The sequence below is a fragment of the Protopterus annectens genome, chromosome 10.part0 (assembly GCF_019279795.1).
Source record: "Protopterus annectens isolate FY-2018-M chromosome 10.part0, PAN1.0, whole genome shotgun sequence".
Lineage (NCBI taxonomy): Eukaryota > Metazoa > Chordata > Ceratodontiformes > Protopteridae > Protopterus > Protopterus annectens.
The window spans coordinates 1,701,063,016-1,701,085,859 of NC_056744.1; the positions used below are offsets into that span (position 1 = coordinate 1,701,063,016).

Consider the following 22,844-nt stretch of genomic DNA (forward strand, 5'->3'; position numbering starts at 1 on the left):
GGACAAGCAGTGGTCCGATTCCCTACTCGAAACTCAGCAGCAAAGGGACAGTTTAGATACAACGTGGTATATCCGAAAGCAAAGCAGGAGTGGGTAGCGAAGCCAATATTTCTGAAATGAAAGTTTGACTAGATCTATGACCTGATGATGGACATCATAAAAGCCAAAAGAGGCTTATTGGAAATTCAGCCCATGTCCGTACCCACAATTCCAAAGAATATAGCTCAGTGCGAACGTCCTGAGAAGGCACTGGTAATTGAAAGACATATTTCTAGGTTGGGAAAAAATATAGAGAATCCAGGTTAATATAGTAAAGATAACCAACGTGCTGGGTAAGTACCTTTGAAATCAGAATTCTTCATACAGTACATCGATTTTACTTGTTTCCTCTTAATCTGGTTTATGAATGCATATTGGTATTCAAATGCATTATATATGTAAGTGTGTGTGACTCATCAGTTGACATTAAACAGTGACAGCAGGGTTCATTAGCAGTGGAGTGTAGTGACGTACAATGATCCCATGTAATGCCCATCATGGCCTTACAAGCATGGTTGTGTTAAGTCTTGGTTTTCGCAATCAACCTGAGGTCTCTGTCCGGAGACATGGGTGGATCTCCCCAAGTTTAAATCAACATGATACCTTCAATGTTACGTGTCGCATGAAAACCAGTCCTTTGTGGTGCTGAGACCGGAGTCGCGTATGTGGTGTGCAAATTGGCTACTAGTAAAGTCCATTGGGCAGGTCATAGTACCTTCACCTAGCAAAGTAAGCTCAGCACAACATGAAGACCATGAGCTTTCTCACTTAAAGGAATGGCAGAGCTTGCGTAGAACGGGTCAGTATGAAACAGTGGCAGTGATTTCTTCCAATTCATATAGGACAGATGATCTTGATTCACACTGCTTCTCTTCTGCACAGCCTGTCAGCCACAGACACTACTTCTTGCCTATTCCTTACCAAGCAGTGGCAGCAAGCAGAACTGGTCCCACACCTGATCCCTGTGGAACAACACTGCTCAGTGGTCTGCCGAAGAAAGTACGTTTCCATGCTTGGACAACGGTGTTGTATGCATTTGCTAGAGAGTGACCTCCCACACTACTGCAGCCTTACATGCCTGGGTAAGTTTGTGATCCCATAGTGTATGGTAACGCTATACAATACTCTGTATGTTGTACACAGTGAGGTCCATGCGTTGCTACATAGGCTTGCAAATAAGGCAAATCATCCAGAAATGGCTGCAGTCCTTGGGGTCAGTCGAATCTGCAACTGTGGCCAAGTCACTTTATTTGCAGTGAAAACCGATTGTCCCTGTCCAACATGTGTGTGTCTCTGGTGTGTGTGTGTGTGTGTGTGTGTGTGTGTGTGTGTGTGTGTGTGTGTGTGTGTGTGTGTGTCTCTGGTATGTGTGTGTGTCCCTGGTGTGTGTGTGTGTGTGTGTCCCTGGTGTGTGTATGTGTGTGTGTGCGTTCCTGGTGTGTGTCCCTGGTGTGTGTGTGTGTCCCATGTGTGTGTGTGTCTGTCCCTGGTGTGTGTGTGTCCCTGATGTGTGTGCCCCTATGTCCCATGTGTGTGTGTGTCCCCTGTGTGGTTGTGTGTGTGTGTGTCCCTTGTGTGTATGTGTCCCTTGTGCGTGTGTGTCCCTTGTGTCCTTGTGTGTCCCTGGTGTCTGTGTGTGTGTGTGTGTGTGTGTGTGTGTGTGTGTGTGTGTGTGTGTCTGATGTGTGTGTGAGTGTGTGTGAGTGTGTGTGTCCCTGGTGTGTGTGTGTGTGTGTGTGTGTGTGTGTGTGTGTGTGTGTGTGTGTGTGTCTCTCTGGTGTGTGTGTGTGTGTGTGTGTGTGTGTGTGTGTGTCTGTCCCTGGTGTGTGTGTGTGTGTCCCTGTGTCCCATGTGTGTGTGTCCTGTGTGTGTCCCGTGTGTGGGTGTGTGTCCCTTGTGTTTGTGTGTGTCCCGTGTGTGGGTGTGTGTCCCTTGTGTGCGTGTGTGTCCCTGGTGTGCGTGTGTGTCCCTGGTGTGCGTGTGTGTCCCTGGTGTCCGTGTGTGTCCCTTGTGTGCGTGTGTGTCCCTTGTGTGCGTGTGTGTCCCTGGTGTGTGTCCCTGGTGTGTGTGTGTGTGTGTGTGTGTGTGTGTGTGTGTGTGTGTGTGTGCGTGTGTGTGTGTGCATGCGTGTGTGTGTCTGGTGTGTGTATGCGCCCCTGGTGTGTCTGTGTGTGTGTCCCTGGTGTGTGTTTGTGTGTGTGCGTGTGTAAAAATATAAAATGCAATTACCTAATCAAGCTCTGCTTCCAATCAGATGTGTCTCAATTGTAATTGTGTCTGACCATGAACTGTGAGTCCCGATTTGGGAACATTACTAAACCATTGTACAAAACACCTTGTCTTGTGTCGGGCCATGAGAACTGCGACTCCCTATTTGGGAACATTACTAAAACATTGTGCTAAACGCATTGTCTTATATTTTCTAAAGTTCTATAACTTCTGCAATCCATGTAATGTAATAGAACTGAGTAATCTATGTAATTTCTTCTGTTGGAGGTTTTCTCCCTGGCCCTCTGCTGGCAAAGGACATGAATCCAGTGTGACTATCCCAGTAAACAAGTGTAACATAATTAAAAGTTTTTGGTCTTATGCAATTTTGCCATCCTTTGTCTGGATGATTGGTAGCTGACCTATATCTATGGAGTCATTTACTGTCACGTTGATTCAAAACCGCTTATGTATTACGATGCATTGTGATATTTAAGTTACCATTGTTGATTTGTACATTACTATAGTACCATGTAAAGTGTTATTTGTAATTGCAAAAAATGTGAACAGTGAAATGCCTCATTGTATTATTCCTGTGTTATGAAGTTGTTGGACATTGTTAAAAGCAGGGACATGGAAATGCTGGTTTTGGGCAGGGCCCACAGTAGGAATTTCATGTTTGCCCTTTCCTTACACTGGGGCCTTAGCAAGTGACGGTCACAACTGAAGGACATTAGCTTTGACATAAGTGGAACAATGGGTTGCAGTTGACATGGACAATAAGCGCTGAAAGTGCAGACGAGCAGTTAGTGAAACATAAGTCACCAAGTCCCTATACGCACTACTTTTTCATGACTTGTGAACAGTTGTATTGGTATAGACCTGGTGGTTGTGTTGTATTGAGGTCATTATTTGAAGAAACTATGCTAAACTGTTGGTGAGAAGTAATATCACATTAACTGTGGTGGACCATGTGTGCACTGATAAATGGTGTGTGGAGACTGGGTGCTGGCCAGTTCACAATCCTGGTATTGAACAACTGGTCAAACATGACTGACAAGACATGTCATACAATTTAACAACTCTGTAAACTCCTCTCTAGGAATGTGTTTAGGACCGCAGTGTGCAACGTTGACAACAGCACATGCTTTCAAATTGGAATGCATATCAGAGTACTTAGAATATAGAGCAGGTCATTCATATACAATGGGATAAGTATATAGGCATAAGGAAAGTCAGGTGGTTGATCTTAAAATTTGCATGCGTCAATCACTAGAGAATGTAAATGTGTATTGAAAGTGTGATTGCTGTGTGGCAGCATTACAGACTGTGTTCGAGTGAATGATGCAGCAGTGTAGTGGCGCTTGTTTGGCAGCTGCAGTTTTACGGACTGGTCTTTGAGGACAGAAGTGAGATATACATAATGCATAAATGGCAAGAGGAGGCATGATGTTTGGGGTAGCATACGTAGCTGCAGGAGTGTTATGATAGTGGTGAGATGAGTGGATCTGGCTGCAGTTGCAAGTAATGTTGTGGTGTGAGTGGACCTCTGTGAGGCTGGCTACCATGAAGTGGTACAGAGGCTTGCCATGACAGTGCAGTATGCAGTAGTTTCTGCATATGCACACTGTAACCAAAAGCCAGCTTGTGAATACATCACGTAAGTAGTGCCTTTTGACTGCTGCTATATAGTTAGGTGTATGCATTCATCTTCTCCTGTATTGACAGGTATTGGACAATAACAGGCAGGTTGGGATGTCACGTGGCGCTATGTGATGTGGATAATGCTAGCTAAAGAATGGATGAACATGAGAAATGAGTGGTGGCTGCTGTATTTTACAGGGTGTGAAGAGATTGGATTGCTGTCCTGAAAATACTAAGGTAAGAAACTTTTTAAGTCAAACTCTTGTGCAAACACATGGTTCATCTAGTCAAACAGTTTGATACTGCCTGATATAGGAATTGCATATTGCAATGGATAATTCAGATCTGCCTTATGCAAGATATGCAAGCCAGCAGTTAAGGGACTACAGTACAAGGTCAGACCATTGAGATGGCACCATTTTGAGCTTTTACTCAGGGACGTCACTGGAAACGTTCATAGTGTCCCCAGTCAAACCAACCAGGTAAACAACCGGATAACAAAATATTTACTGCAACTTGCTAAGAAAGAGCAAACCTCTACAGGTAGCCAGTAAAGTGAATCAAACCAAAAAGCCAGAGAATCATGGAAATGTGTTTATACAGGAGAAGCTCATAATAACATCTGATAACAGGTCATGTTACATTTCAATAAGTTCATTTTATTCAGTAGTAGTGTAGTAACACCGATGTTTGGAAACACAGAAATTTGGTATGCATACTTGTACATTCTGCATGGCAAATGATGCTTAGGTGGTGTATCGCTTGCATACTTCTCTGTTGTATTTGCACCAGATACCACTAGTGTGCAGTGTGGGAATATAAAGATTAAAACATTACCCTGGTATCAAAGGCGGCAGTGCAACATATTTATAGTGGCTTAACATGAGAATAGCTCTAAGCAAGCACCATGTGAAACCTGAACAAGCACCTAGAATTATTCAGTGCAGCTTCCACACCTTAAGTCTGAAAATGAATTCACATACTCACATGAACTGCATATTGCTGGCTAAAGGTGTATGGGCATGTCGGGTGGTTACTACACTGCAAAACTGGTATGTAATGGTGGGGATATTTGGAAGGTATGAGCAAACACACCAGTATATTAAAGCCATAGCACCAATTGAACTGGAGTCTGGCAAATAGCTTTAGTAAGGGATTTTGTCCATGCACAAATATTTCAACAGTGATTCTTTGCAGTGGCATCCATTATCTGATTCAAGGTAAATTAACCTTGATGTCCTTTATTTAAAAAAAAATAAAAAAAGTACTTTGTTATAAGTGACTATTGGACACAAAAAAAAGGAAGGGGAAAATATAGCACTGTGGTTAGTATGTACAAAGACAAATCCAGGAACACTGCAAAAGTTTTTTTTTGCAAACCAACCAGTGGAGTACAAACATATGTAGGCAAACACTGCATACCAACACACTTTGCACATGTAAATCTCAATTTTTAACAAGGTGGAAGCATGAAGTGATACCTTAACACTTACATTAATAAAAATCTAAATTGGTTAATAGCATAAATGTTTTATTTAGCTCCTTGGTGCAAGACCTTACAGGAGTTGCTACATAAACTGGATGCGAATGCAGTCAAGTAAGGCCATGGCTATAGTGCGGCAAAAAAAAAAATGTCCCCTATAACAAAGGAAATGCTAGAGCAAAGATTAAATTACATGAGTCAAGCACCCTGCTGAAATCTGCCAATCAATGGAATTAGCAGGTCAAATTACCCTCAGGCCTTTGACAGCTACGGAAGCTAAGTATTACGGGGAGGGGAGAAGTAAATGGACTGGAATTCATTGTCTCACAAATTCGTGCCATTTAAACTAAATTAGAAAAAAAGGCAGTAGTAAACAGCACTTTGAGTGTGTTCTGTGACATTTGCACTGTTTCTGTTTTAAGTAGTCATTCAGCAGCAGGGAATGTTACTTACACTGTTTTATTTTACTCAGTACTTTGTAAGCATGCAACATCTATGAAATGACAGGAGCTTTAGGAAAACGGAGGCCTGCATGATGTAACATTTGTGAGCCAAACAATGATTTCTGGGATACTGAATGGCAACCTGATTTATCCAAACCACGACAATATGCTAGCCTCCAGGTGGTCAGAGTGTGGAATTACATATAAAAACATTTAAAATCCTGTAAATAATCCCAGAGTGCTGTTAAAGTGTAGGAAACCTCATGCCATGATGTTTTAATCATGTTTTATGAGTCTGTGGGTGCGGTACTCCTTTAAAGCACTTATTGCATTCAGGACATTTATATGGTCTCTCCCCCATGTGAATCCTTTTATGCATTACTAGAGCTCCCCTTTGTCTGAAACACTTATTGCATTCAGGACATTTATACGGTTTCTTTTCTTTGTGAACAGATGAAGTCTAAGGCTATCAGAGGTTGTGAAACCCTTGCTGCATTCAGGACATTTATATGGTCTCTCCCCTGTGTGAGCCCTTTCATGTATTACTAGAGTCCCCCTTTGTCTGTAACACTTGTTGCATTCAGGACATTTATACAGTTCTTTTCTTTGTGAACTAATAGATGAAGTCTAAGGCTACTAGTTGTTGTGAAATCCTTGCTGCAATAAGCACATTTATATGGTTTCTCTACCATGTGAGTCCTTTCATGTATTACTAGATTCCCCCTTTGACTGAAACACCTATTGCATTCAGGACATTTATATGGTTTCTTTTCTTTGTGAACTAACAGATGCACTCTAAGGTTACTAGTTGTTGTGAAATTCTTGGTGCATTCAGGACATTTATATGGTCGCTCCCTAGTGTGAGTCCTTTCATGTATTACTAGAGTCCCTCTTTGTCTGAAACACTTATTGCATTCAGGACATTTATACGGTTTCTCTTCTTTGTGAACTAACAGATGCACTCTAAGGTTACTAGTTGTTGCGAAATTCTTGGTGCATTCAGGACATTTATATGGTCTCTCCCTAGTGTGAGTCCTTTCATGTATTATTAGATTCCCCCTTTGTTTGAAACACTTATTGCATTCGGGACATTTATATGGTCTCTCCCCCGTGTGAGTCCTTTCATGTATTACTAGAATCCATCTTTGTCTGAAACACTTATTGCATTCAGGACATTTATACTGTTTCTCTTCTTTGTGAGCTAACAGATGACGTCTAAGGCTACTAGTTGTTGTGAAACCCTTGCTGCATTCAGTACATTTATATGGTTTCTCTACCACGTGAGTCCTTTCATGTATTATTAGATTCCTCCTTTGTCTGAAATACTTATTGCATTCAGGACATTTATATGGTTTTGTTTCTTTGTGAACTAACAGATGAAGTCTAAGGCTACTAGTTGTTGTGAAACTCTTGCTGCATTCAGAACATTTATATGGTCTCTCCCCCGTGTGAATCCTTTCATGGATTACTAGAGCTCTTCTTTCTCTGAAACACTTGCTGCATTCATTTTTTTATATTTTTTCACTGTTGTGTAGATCCTTTTGTATTAGAATTCCCTCCCCTTTGTCTGAAACCCTTACTGCATTCAGCACATTTATATGGTTTCTGCCATGTGATGTTTTCATCATCATACTTGCTGCATTTCAGAACATTTATTGGTTCTCCCCCGCTGAATCCTTTTCTTTCTATTACTATTCTTTTCTCTCTCTTTTGGAAAAACACTTCTGTGACATTTATATTTTTTATGTTTCACCTGAATCTGATCTTTCAATTGTATTACAGACTTCCCCTTGTCTGAAACCCTTACTGCATTCAGCACATTTATATGGTTTCTCTGCCATGTGAGTCCTTTCATGTATTACTAGAATCCCCCTTCGTCTGAAACACTTATTGCATTCAGGACATTTATATGTTTTGTTTTCTTTGTTAGCTCTCTGGTGTACTAATGGACTTTGCTGTACTATAGAACTTGGGTCACATTCAGAGTTCATGTTGCAAGTGTATCCTGGATGAAGCTGTGCTACAGGTATAACAGGATGCTTGTCGGAGCCCTTAAGAGTTTGAACAGAGTGCTGCAGGTACGCTGTAGGATAACATGAAACAGATACTCCTAGTGATGGCTGCTGACTCCAGGAAATGCTCCATTCTCTGCTCCCATTGCCTAGAAACAAATTCATTATTAGTTCTGTATCACAATGATGAAATACACGTTTCACTTTAATCACAACAGCACACATGCAGTTTTACCCATCTTAAATATTATGGATTTATTTTCCATTTTTAAATTTAACATTTTCTGCTGCCATTAACATGATAAAAGGAGCAAAAACAATTCAGACTCTTCATTTATTAGAAGTTAGTCTTCTAGAAACAGCTTTAAGAGATACAAAAATGTACAAAACTAATGAAATAATTTACGAAAGTCAACAGTTTTGAATATAAAACATACCATCAATCAATCAATCATAACAGGCATACCTCTCTACTTTTCCTTATTAATATTTATTAAAGTCATACTGTAATTGTACTGTAAATTTGACTCTCATAACATTGTTTAATCTTTTCATGCAAACATATTGATAGTGTGTCATTTAAATGCAAGAATCTGCACTTCTCTGGGTGGTTAAAATTGGTCCCTTTGGATTAGCAATGGTTGTCAAAGTTCAATAAATAAAAACATAATCAACCTGGCAAATGCACGACACAATTAAATAACAGAAGAGCAGAGCACATTGAAATAGAGTACAATAATGTAACAACTGGATATAATGAAGTGCAACAATATCTTTAACGTATGCATATTACAGAGTATCACTAACTAATATAAGTTTATACTGCTAAATTTCATTCAGCAACACACAAAGCAGCCACGTCCTTGATGCAAAAGGATTTTTGAGGGTGGAAATGAGTAACATACATCATGAGGTTTTGGCACTTTAGAGGCATATCCAGAGAAAGTACCATTGCATAACTACCTTAACATCACAATGGATATTTGTGTGTAGTCACTGTTGTAGTCATGGCAACAGGGAACTCTGTCCCAGGCCAAGGTCCAATATGCAGACAGAATTTTAGAGATGAGCACCCTTCCACCTTGGGCAGGCTGTCACCTTATGTACCAAACATACATCTACACATACTTGGCATAAAGGTGACATTTGTTCATAACATCTTTGGATCCTTCTTGCCTCTTCATAGGTCACTGTCTGTCATGATATACAATGCTGCAGAGGCAGAGAAATTTCCCACAGTTATTAAACTGAGGCCCATAGAGTTCTACACTTCTTAAGGAGAACAACCAGGAAGAAAGCAGAAACAAAAAATGAAATGAAGGATCAGGTTTAGGATGAAAGGACATGGGCACTCACTCCAGCCTTAGGTTCCTAAGGAGACAGAGGGGACCAGGACTGCAGCAGTAACCACGCTCAAACATGGTCAGTTTGTCACACAACTGTACTATGTTCTTCATGTGGATCACTGCATCAGTCATGACTTCAAAGAAGTTTGTCGAAGCTTATGTTATAATTATTTACAACAGAAGGGCATCATGCTTTCAATAAGGCAGGAGCAAATAAAGCACTAGCCATAAAGATAATGCCTGTAGTGCTCAAGAAAGGTGTGTACTGAGGACCATGTGGCAAACTCTAAAATGTCCTGTACACTGACCCCTTTTAGGTAGGCTCTAGTAGTTGCTGTGAATCTGTTGTGTGTGTTCTTTCATCAAACAGAACTGTCATGGACTTTGTGATGACTGGTAAAGCTGGAAATATCTATTTCTTTTTAAACAGTCTGCTTGAACACGGAGTCTCTCTTTTGTTTTAAGAAAAAGCTACAAACAACTCATTTGTCTTTCTAATGTCCTTAGCATGGTCTATATAAAATCTCAGGTGCTTGTGAATGCCCATTAAGTGCAGAAGTATTTCTGCCTTGTTCTAAGCTATATGGAGAAAAGACTGTTAGCTGGACAGCTTAGCTCAGGCTTATTTCCATATTGACTTGGAACAGGAAGGAGGTATCTAGCATGAAAAGTCATCCTGTTTTTATGAAATGCCACTAAAGACACCTTTTACATTAAGGCCTGGAGCTATTTGACTTTTGGCAAATGGGACTGCAATTAAAATGCAGTTATGCAAAACAAAAACTTTACAGTTGCACTTAATATCACTTAAAATGTCAACAGAGTCAGTTTTTCCAACGTATAGTTTTAAGTCACAGGCTGGGCCAATTTGTTTGAGGTGCAGAATGCCCTTAAACTGCATGACAGGTGGCCTGAATGTTAGGGGAGGTTTAGCAACAGATAAGCAGACAAGGCTGAGAGGTGTACCCTCATTGAAATGTATTCTAAATCATATGAAAAAAGTTAGGGGAGGTACAGAAACACCATAGGTACATCCCCCTTTTTATGGTGCAGGTTCCTCCTTTGGCACCACAGGATAAATCGGTTACATTTCCTTAATTATGATTTTCTGGGACTAGGCCTCTTGAATTTCATCATGATTTTTTGCACCTCACTGGAGTACAGTTGTTTGAAGGAAAATACAGACATAGCCTCCAAGCTGCTATATTCAGGGTGGAAAGAACACACGTGCATGCACAAAACACCCATCCACACCCCCCACCACCCCACTCACACACACACGTCCACCACACATGCCCGCTCACACACACACATGCACGTGCCCACGCACACAAACACGCCCACGAACACAAACGCACACACATGCACACACACACACACAAACATGCCCAACATGCACGCATGCACATGCACACACACACACACACCCCCCACACACGCCCACACACACACACAAACATGCCTAACATGCACGCATGCACACACGCACACACACACACACACACACACGCCCACACACGCGCACGCCCACACCCCATGCCCACACCCGCACACACGCACACACACACACCCCACACACGCCCACACACGCACACGCCCACACCCCATGCCCACACCCACACACCCTCCACACACCCTCCACACCCACACACGCCCAGACACACACACACACACACCCCCACACCACACACCCCCACACATACACACACACCCCACACACACACACTCACACCCCAAACACACACACACACACACACACACACACCCACACACACACACTCACACCCACACATTCACACCCCCACCCACGCACACTCAAACCCTCCCACACACACTCACACACACCCTACACACACACAAACTTACACCCCACACACACACCCACACACTCACCTTTCACACACACACCCCCACACACCCCACACCCACACCCCCCACAAACACACACACACACACATTCACCCCACCACACACACACCTCTCCCCCACACACTCACACCTCCCCTCACACACACACACACACACCTCCCCTCACACACATACACACACACACACACCACACACACAAACCCACACACCCCCACAAACACACTCACACCCCCTACACACATACTCACACCCCCACATGCCCACACACACACACACACACCCCCCCACATACACACATTCACCCACATACACACAGTCACCCTCCATACACACACCTCCCACACACACTCACACACTCACACCCTCACCCACACACACACTCACCCCCACACACACACACACACCTACACACATTCACACCCCCACACAAACACACCCCACACCCCCCCACACACACACCACTTACTCACCCCCACACACACACAGACACACACACACTCCCCACACACACACACTCACCCTCCCACACGCACACACACTCCCCCACACACACACACACACACATACCCCCACATCCACACAGCCCCCACACATCCACACAGCCCCCACACACACACACACACCCCACACACATTCATCCCCCACACACTCACATCCCCCCACACACACTCACACCCCCACACACACACAAACACTCACACCTCTCACACACACACTCATACCTCCCACAAACACACACACACTTACCCCCCCACACACACACTCACACCTCCCCACAAACACACTCACACACACACACCCCTACACACACTCACACCCTCCCACACACACACACTCCCTAAACACACATCACACCCCCACACACACATACACAAACTCACCCCCCCCACACACACACACTCACAAACACTCACACCTCTCACACACACACTCACATCCCCCCCACACACACACACACTCATACCCCCACACACACAAACACACCTACCCCCACAAACACACACACACATACCCCCCACACATACACACACACGCCCACATATACTCCACACTCCCCCACACGCAGTCACACCTCCACCTCCACACACCCCACACCCCACACTCACACCCCCTACACACATTCACACGCCACCCATACACACACACACCCCCACACACACACACACACACACAAACACATTCCATATACAAACACACACACACACACACTCACCCCCGACACACACACACACACACACACACACACACACACACACACACACACTCACCCCCGACACACACACACACACACACTCACCTCACACACACACACACACTCACACCCGCACATGCCCACACACACACACACACACACACACACCCCCACAAACACACACACACACACACAAACACACCCACATACACACACACACACCCACCCCCATGCACCCCACACACACACCCACACACAGTCACACCCCCACACACACTCACACCCCCACACACCCACCCACCAACTCACATCTCCTCCCACACACACACTCACACCCCCGCACACACACACTCACACACATACTCACCCCCCCACAGACACACACAAACACACTCACCCACACACACTCACCCCACTCCACACACACTCACCCCACACACACACACCTACACACCTACACACAGACACACACACATACCCCCACACACACACACACACACACAGAAACCCCACACACACACACACCCCACACACACCCCCAACACACACACTCACATCTCCACACACACTTCTCCCCACACACACACACACACACACTCTCCCCACACACTCACACACCCATACCCACACACACAGATACCCCTCACACCCACACAGCCCCCACACACGTACCCCCACACATACACACACCCACACCCCTGCACACACACACACACCCCACACACAATCCCCCACACACACTCACATCCCCCACACAGGCACACCCACACACCTCCACACACACACACACACACACACACACACACACACACACACACCCACACACACACACCCCACACACACACTCACACACACCCACACACACAGATACCCCACACCCACTCAGCCCCCACACATGTACCCCCCACACCCCACACACACACACACACCCCACACACAATGCCCCCACACACACTCACATCCCCCAAACACACACCCTCACACCCCCACACACACACCCATGCACCCCCCCCTACACACCCCCAAACACACACCCACACACTCACATACACCCCTCCTCACCCCCGCACACCCCTACACACACATACATGCACCCACACTCCTGCAGCCACACACCCACATCCCCGCACCCCTACACACACACACACACACACACACACACACACACACACACACACACACACACACACACAAACAAACACACACACACACACACACACGTGCACCCACGCACACACACCCACACCCAACCACAAACATACACACACTGCATTAGAAGACTGGCATCTTGTGTCAAAAGAAAAGTCTTTCCCTTCCCACTATAGGAGGTAGGAGGACCCCATGCTACCTAACCAGAAAGGATCATTCCTATAATTTCTGGTCTCTTCTGCTTAATCTTTTGAATGACCTGGGAAGCAAGGGAATATGAGGGGAAGGTATACTGATATAGGCCTCTCAAATTCAGAAAGCAGTTGTTCACTGCCCAAGTTTGACTGTAAGGTACTCTGAAACACAGTTTTTTTCAGTTGTTTACTGAGAGAAGTAAACAGATCTTCTCAGGAGTATCTCATTTGGTAGTAGTAGAAGTCTCACTCAGTTCATCCATCATTGAGTTTTCTTATGAGGGTATGTATGTAGCTGTTAGGAAAGTCTATAACCACCTTCAAAGTCCCTGGCCAAAGAGTGTCTTCAGCACTCTCACAGCAAAAATGAATACTAACATTTCTTTTAGATTTATGTGCATACATCTTTTCTTAAAATGTCTGTGACCTGCACATTTAGGTCTAAGATGAGAATACCCCAGGCCTTGTCCAGTTTATCCATGTTTTTGGTCTGGTTGTGACCTAGTCATTTAAAGGGTGTCCATTTTTTTCATCTGGTTCACCCACCAAACTAATCCCATATTCACACAAAATAACACAAGTTTATTTTTAAGGGTTGTGACAACTGATCTCAGGAATTCCTTGGAAGCCATTGTAATTCCATCAATCCTCAACCCCTTTTCCCATTTTGCACATGAGGTCGGGGTATCACTTCCACAGTGACAATCATCTTGAACCAAGTTTTACACCACCAGGTGGCAAGCCCTGCCAAGGATGTTCATTTGTACCACTCACTTGCACAGACACACTCACCTACAGCCAATTTAGTGTGTCCAATCCACCTACTGCATGTCTTTGGAATGTGGGAGGAAACTGGAGGAAACACATGTGATCACAGGTAAGACATGCAGACTCCACACAGAAGTCACCCCAGCAGAAAAATTGAACCAGAGAACCTCTTGCTGTGTGGTGACAATGCTAACCACTGCACCACAGCAACCACCTCAATTGCAATTCCCTCATGGGAAATCTGGCTAGAGGAGCTACATGGACAGTTGAAGTCATATGACCTAGAATCTCAAGAGTTTGTCTGGCAGTCTACTTTATTACAGCTGTGACATTTTTGAAGAGGGAAATTACAGCCTCCATTTTCTTGGTTGGGAGAATTCCCTGCAAAAATTCATGTTCTGCAGTGCTCACAGAAATAGTCTTCTGAACTGGACTTGGAATGGACTTTATGTGGTTGAGAGTGAAACATACGACTTAAACCCTGCTTTTTATAAATTCTGTAATATAGCCTGCTTTGCAGCTTTTAGTGATACATTGTTTTAATTGTTAGCATCTTGAATATAAAAATCAATAGGTTAAGGAATATATTAAAACTAGTGTAGAAAAGTGTCACCTTACAAACCAGACAACTTTGTTCATTTACAATGCTTTACAACTACTGATGGCAAAAACAGAGGGAAAATTAAATCAGGGATACAGACCCACAAATAAGGGGTTAATGTGGCTTTCCAAAATGTTTATCTTGTTAAAAAAAGTTCTCACATGGATAGGTCCCAAGTTTGCACACCAGTTTCAGAGACCATAACTGCATGCAGCTACTTAAAAATAAAAACTCTGAGAAAATTCATACAGTTTATCCTTTTTTTCCTGATTATGTGAAAGAAAAACTGGATAATGTTTTTTCTGCATAACAGAACACCTTGAAGTATGAAACATACAAGAAGGAGGGATCACACAGCCTAGACAGAATAATTCTAAAAGAACAATGACCTTTTCATCCATGGAGACAGATACTTAATTCCTAATGATGAATACTTAGGGTCTTATTCCGCTTATACCATCCATGTTTAAATAATATTATTAATATGTTTAATGTGCCATCTTGCTGACATTCAATAAGTGTTTTAGTGCTTTGTCTATTCTTACATATACAGACAGCTAGGGATACACACAGATACTAGGGGAAGCGTCCGAGGCCAAGAGCAATAAAATGGAAATCAACCACCAGTTACAGAGACACATTCATTTCAGAGTGAGAGTAAGTTGGGGGATTCAAGAGGTCAGCTGAACTACAAAAGGCCACCCACATACAATCATTTTTTTCTGATTTGTTAAAAGTTCCATTTTGGATGCTGTAAATGAAACTGCATTAAATAAAGCTGTGAAGTATCATACAGGTATTTTACATCTATAGCACATCATCTGGAAAAAAAATGTACACACATCTATTCTGAAAACAAAACAAACATACACTTAAAGCAAGTTAGGAATGAAAAAAAAATAACACACAAAGCTTTGTATAAGAGACAAAGGCCTTCATGTAAACATGGTGCTCAGTTTTGCAGGTATGTACTACGTAAGGCAGTGCATATAAAATAATATTATTAGTAAAAGTAACTAACAAAGAGAAGAAAAAGTACGGCAAAGCAGTTTAGGTCTGTTAGGTATAAATAATAAATCTTTGCATAGCTTTGTACAGAACATTAAAATGGAGCCATCTGGATAGGACCACTTTTTGTGGATAATGCTAGAACTTCACAAAATGATCTAATGACCGTTAATCACTGATTATTATTGCTGAGTTCATATGCCATGTAGTACGATCAGTAATTTCACTCTGATCATCAATACTATTCTTGTGTGTATTTTCCATCAGGGATAACACAACGGTACCAGCATCTTTGGGATCCCCTGGGCAGGAGATGACACCCCCTACCTTTACATTTACATTGTAGGGGGGGTTCCCTGTTTGTGGATTTACTTCTGTAAAGTGAGTATCTGCTTAACTAGTGAAGTTAATCAGAAGTTAATGCATTTTATAAAATGAAAATAAATATACTATCAATAAACAATCTATAAAAACAGACACTAAATATTATTTGGATGAGAAGAAATTTAAATTTGCTAGTTTAATACACAGTGCTTTATCTGTTTCTGATAATTTAGGCATTTTTACTTGCTCACAAACCATATTTACAGAAAGTGAGTGGTGGAACTGAGAGACGAGGACAATTATAGAAATGAAGCAATACTTGAGAGACTACAGTTAAAATATATGCAGCAATCCATAATGAATATACTACAAAACATTGTAAAATACATACTTTGATGTTTAGGGCACAGTAGTGGCAGGTTCTGCTGGTATTAGGGTTGCCACCTTTTCAAATGGCCAAAGTGGGACATTTTCAGGACAAACATCAGATTTTACAGGCCAACACATACCCACAGTCAGTTCAAAGGATAGAACTTTACTTTTTTGCCTAAATAATATCTTATTATTGTAGCATTTTAGTTGCTTATTCTGTTTCTTATAACATTTAGGTATTTTAGATACAGAATAACTGTTTTATGCAACTATTACATACAATATAGGGCATAATTATGTCCTACAATCTCAGGACATTTGCCATTTTTATTATTTTTTTGTCAGGACACAACTGCCCAAAGAGGGACTGTCCCTCTCAAAGTGGGACAGGTGGTAACCGTAGTTGGTATTAGATGTAATAAATGAAATGTTTGCTCCCCCTCCCCTTTTTAGGACTTTCTACCTTGACACTCTTGATGAAAAGTGCATTCATGGCTGCCCTCCAGGCAGGCAACATAGGGGCTCTACTTAAGCCCTTTCTGTTTCCATGTATATCTAGCAGCCCTTCAAAGATGGACATGCAATGAGTATAAGAGATGTAACTTATTTGTGTGTCTGATAAAACCCCACAGATGACCCCTGCCCCAGGCACAGATACTTCTACAAATTTTCTCCAGACTGCACCAGTTAATTTTAGCAGACAGCTACCTCACCAAGCAAGATATGCAAGAAGGGACAGCTTTTTTCATTCTGCACTCTTCCCAGTGGACTCCGACAGTGCTCTGTCTGCTATTCAATCGCTTGCCATTTCCGCTGTAGTCAGGGATTTATCAAATCTATATCTCGGAGCAAGCACATGAATTTGTAGTTTGGAAATGCCTAAAAAGTTTACTGTTGTGGGACAGTGAATGGTATTACATAATCAGTTTTGCTTACAGATAAATTACATTTAGAAAATGTAATTTTGACCTGTTTCATAATTCAAATATTAGAAATGGATGTCCAGAAATCCATACACAAAGCACAGTTGGGTTTATATCTTGCATAATGGCAGTAAATTGTAATTTGTGGTTTAATGACAACATGTCTAGCAGGAAAAAAAAAAATCAGTGCTGGACAGACTTATCAGTTACTGCAAGAAAATACCCATTTATTAATTTAGTTAATTACTTAGTTGCTTATTGAGTTAATTAAGACCTCAGACCCTTTGAAGCCATGAGTACACGAATCACAAGCTAAAATACGTATTATTGACATAAGAAATACTGAATAACATGAAAAATTGGAGGCATGTAAAAACAATCACTAACAGATATAACATATTATACCATGACCCCCCCCCCCAAAACGTGCACACTGATTGGCCAGCGTGCACATTGTAAATCGAGTTATACTAATGGAAAAAGGTCCGGTCGCCCGGACTTTTTTCCATTAGTATAACTTACTTTTACACTGTCTCGCTTATGTTAAATGGGTTTAGCATAGACAGCTAAAATAAGCAACGGAGATCTCCGCTGCTTATTTTAAGCTGTCTCGCTATGCTAAACCCATTTAACACAGCGAGACAGGTTTTAAAATAGCAACGGAGAAAGCAACACTTCCGCTGTTTTTTTCGAACTGTCTCGCTATGTTAAACCCATTTAACATAGCGAAAACAGTAAAAAAAAGCAACAGAGATCTTGCTTTCTCCGTTGCTTTTGCTCACAGTTTGATGTACCGCGCAGGCGCCAGTACATCAGAACTGCCGGATGCCAGACATCTGCGGAAGGGCAGTAAACAGGCATTATACTATGCCATTATTTAAGAAAAGTAGTTTCTTTTCTTAAATAATGTCATGAGTAAATAGCAATAACCCACTTCTGGTGTGGTAGTGCTGTATTTACCATGGTTGGCTTTTAGCCGGCCACCGGGACCAAACTACGCCAACCGTGGGTAAATCCAGCATTACCCACACCCAGGCGTGGGTTATTGCTATAGTAGACATGGGTAAGAAATGAAAATTAACAAAATGTCTAGTATGATAATATTGTAATAATTTAGTGCCAGTTATCAATTTAGAAATGTTGTGACCAAAACACTATCTCTAAAAGAATGATATCTGTAGATATCTAGCAGATACTCTTTTCAATTTTTTTTGTAAAGGTTAAAAGGTTCTTGTCGTTTTTGAACAGATAAAAGACTATTTCAACAGACTTCTGCTAAACAATGAAAAAAAAGCAGGTCTAGGATTTAGCAGTTAATATAAATAGATGAAATGTGTGCACCAATTGCTTTTAACACTTATATAATTTAATACTTTTACTTTTTTTAAATGATAAGAAAACCTTAAAAATATAATTTATAAAACAGTGAAAACATATTTAAAGGTATGGTAAATAATTTTTACATCAGATAACTGTGATACCTATTTAAATACAGGGTTGTAGAGTGATCATTAGCTCTGATTAAGTCTCAGGCTTGGTAGCATGGTGAATGAAAGTGCCAAATACTACAGTGTTTTGTTGTTTTTAATAAACACGTTATTGAATTACAATGCTGAACAGTGCAGTGTATATTTCTCACAGTGTTTGGAGTGACGTCTGCACCACTGGGTTTTCTGAATATCTTCTAACTCACTAAGAAATGTTTTTGGTACTCTTTTCATAATGTCTTATAATAGCAGATACTGCTAGCAAGGCAGTCTGGTTTGGAAGCTCTGCTAAAGAGCTGAATGAGCATTAGAAAGCTGCAACAGGGTTAACAGTTTCTTCAGCTTTAGAGTCACGGTTATATAGATGTGTAAGAAAGTTAGCATCTTTGGTTACCTACAACTAGTATTTATTTATTTACTCATTTATCCTTTGTTGACCAGGTTAGTCTATATAGGCTAGTGGCTTTTCAGGGGAGACCCAAGCTGGTATTTACACCACTATGAAAAATTTGGCCAGGACATCGGGGAACTTCCTAGGAGTGGTAGACTGGAGGGTAGTCACATTACAACACAAAAAAGAAGGGAATCTACTGAATAGATTTCTGCTTGAGGTGCAGCTGAAGTTACTGAAATTGAAGAAGCAGAATTATTGGATAAGTAATTGCTTAAGTTGTTGGATGAAAATGAACCTGCTACTTGCAAAGCTGCATCTTGGAGTCAAACAGGTGACAATATGATGCAGAAGGAGGAGAAGTCTTCTTTTCTGTGTCGGACGATAACTTTCAGGGTTCAAGTTTTGGCTCAGTTTACACCTCCGTGGCGCCATCTGCAGGTACAGAGTTTGCTGCTTCTGAGAATAGTATTTTTAACAACATGAGCACAAACTTTTAAATCTACTTCTGATACTGACTCTTCTGTTTCACAACACAGAAGGAAACTGCATGTGGTATGAACATTTTCTAAAAACAATGAAACAGGTATGCAATTTGGGACAAAGTAAGTTTGTCTTCTTGGATTTACAACTAAAGAAATTCAGGCCTTGACACATGTTGGTAAAGATGCATTTTGCTATGTAATTTTTGAAACATTTCCATTTGCTGAAGATTTTTTGGCTAAATGTATCAAAGAAACTTTGCACTCTTTCTGCACCGTATGTCATTGTAGGTTTAAATATAAACCAAAAAGAGGTATTATCTTGCAATTTAAAACTGCTGATGTAGGGCTAGGTTAGACTCTGTCTCTATTTTATACATTATGCCATTCGGTGAGCTGGCTCAGATTCAGTTTCATTTTTACACATTATGCCATTCCGGTCTGGAAATAAAAAATATATGATGCCAGGAAAATATAGACAGGTACTTTGGTAACCTAGGTAATAGTGACAATGTTTGCATCCCAGTTTTGGGCAAATTCCTAGTGTGCCTACTATCTATGGTTACAGGGCCTTTGTACATTACAAGGGCAACCAAAGTTTTCATTGTGGCTCTTATGAATAGTTAACACGAACACATCCTAAGAGAAAATGTGCTCAGTGCAGGGAGTTTGATTATACTATTTATAACTGTGAAACATTCTATAAAAATGTAGGAAAACTGAGCAGTTTTGGTTTGACTACCATCAAATTAAATTGTCATAACAGCAACAGCCTTGACCTGTTAGAATTATAGCTCCATTACGTATTGCAGAAATATATGAGGTCAAGACTGATATGCATAATGTTCTGACTGAAGAGAATGACATAGGTGAACAAATCTCACATAGTACTAATGTTACAGATGATGAAGGTGATAAAAGTGGCCATGCAGACATAACTTCTATTTAAAAATGATCTTTACTGACAAAAAACATTGATGCTTCTAATACTATTTATAAAAGGGTTAAGAAAAGAAAATTAAAGGGTAACAGTTTGCAAAAAAGGGGACATGATAACCTAACTAAATGTTTCTGTAATGTTAACAGTATTATTAATAAAAAAGGCATTTAGTCATACAGGAAGGTTGCAAGACTATTCATTCGGTTATTTGCTTTCTTTTATATGTTTGTCTGTTGACTGCTAGCCAACACCACCAGGCACACTGTGAGGTCATACAATTGATCGGTCCTTTGGCCATGATTTATGTTGTGTAACTACCATACGCTATATAAAAAAAAGTTTAACATAGCAAGATTTGGTTATTCCCACTACTGGCAGACTTCTTACATGTAATTTTAAAGGCTGTTTTGGCTTCATCCTTTTTATTACTGCACATGCACCTACTATCAATATCAGTAACAGATACTTGTAACACTACAAGTAGCAGCAGTGATGATATATTCATGCTGTACATCATGTTTAAATGTAAACAAGTGGCACCTACTATCAATATCAGTAACAGACACTTGTAACACTACAAGCAGCAGCAGTGATGATATATTCATGCTGTACATCATGTTTAAATGTAAACACGTGGCACCTACTATCAATATCAGTAACAGACACTTGTAACACTACAAGCAGCAGCAGTGATGATATATTCATGCTGTACATCATGTTTAAATGTAAACACGTGGCACCTACTATCAATATCAGTAACAGATACTTGTAACACTACAAGCAGCAGCAGTGATGATATATTCATGCTGTACATCATGTTTAAATGTAAACACGTTGCACCTACTATCAATATCAGTAACAGACACTTGTAACACTACAAGCAGCAGCAGTGATGATATATTCATGCTGTACATCATGTTTTAATGTAAACACGTTGCACCTACTATTAATACCAGTAACAGATACTTGTAACACTACAAGCAGCAGCAGTGATGATATATTCATGCTGTACATCATGTTTAAATGTAAACACGTGGCACCTACTATCAATATCAGTAACAGACACTTGTAACTCTACAAGCAGCAGCAGTGATGATATATTCATGCTGTACATCATGTTTAAACATAAACACGTTGCACCGACTATCAATATCAGTAACAGACACGTGTAACACTACAAGCAGCAGCAGTGATGATATATTCATGCTGTACATCATGTTTAAATGTAAACACGTGGCACCGACTATCAATATCAGTAACAGACACTTGTAACACTACAAGCAGCAGCAGTGATGATATATTCATGCTGTACATCATGTTTAAATGTAAACACGTGGCACCTACTATCAATATCAGTAACAGATACGTGTAACACTACAAGCAGCAGCAGTGATGATATATTCATGCTGTACATCATGTTTAAATGCTGTACATCATGTTTAAATGTAAACACGTTGCACCTACTATCAATACCAGTAACAGACACTTGTAACACTACAAGCAGCAGCAGTGATGATATATTCATGCTGTACATCATGTTTAAATGTAAACACGTGGCACCTACTATCAATATCAGTAACAGACACTTGTAACACTACACGCAGTGATGATATATTCATGCTGTACATCATGTTTAAATGTAAACATGTTGTACCTACTATCAATATCAGTAACAGACACTTGTAACACTACAAGCAGCAGCAGTGATGACATATTCATGCTGTACATCATGTTTAAATGTAAACACGTTGCACCTACTATCAATATCAGTAACAGACACTTGTAACACTACAAGCAGTGATGATATATTCATGCTGTACATCATGTTTAAATCTAAACACGTGGCACCTACTATCAATATCAGTAACAGACACTTGTAACTCTACAAGCAGCAGCAGTGATGACATATTCATGCTGTACATCATGTTTAAATGTAAACACGTGGCACCTACTATCAATATCAGTAACA

At 41.2% G+C, this 22,844-nt stretch overlaps 2 protein-coding genes across 2 annotated transcripts in view; both read right to left on the reverse strand.

Moving 5' to 3' along the window:
• The window catches only part of LOC122814448, a gene marked incomplete at its 5' end in the record, with an annotated part of 380,650 nt that extends 373,325 nt beyond the window's left edge, over window positions 1–7,325 (reverse strand). Inside the window, one exon of the mRNA XM_044087028.1 lies at window positions 6,364–7,325. Coding sequence (XP_043942963.1) covers window positions 6,364–7,325 — 962 coding nt within the window. The remainder of the gene's footprint in view (window positions 1–6,363) is intronic.
• A 234-nt stretch (window positions 7,326–7,559) lies between these two features.
• The window catches only part of LOC122814449 (zinc finger protein 234-like), a 389,414-nt gene continuing 374,129 nt past the window's right edge, over window positions 7,560–22,844 (reverse strand). Inside the window, exon 6 of the mRNA XM_044087029.1 lies at window positions 7,560–7,978. Within this exon, the coding sequence (XP_043942964.1) occupies window positions 7,560–7,978 (419 nt within the window). The remainder of the gene's footprint in view (window positions 7,979–22,844) is intronic.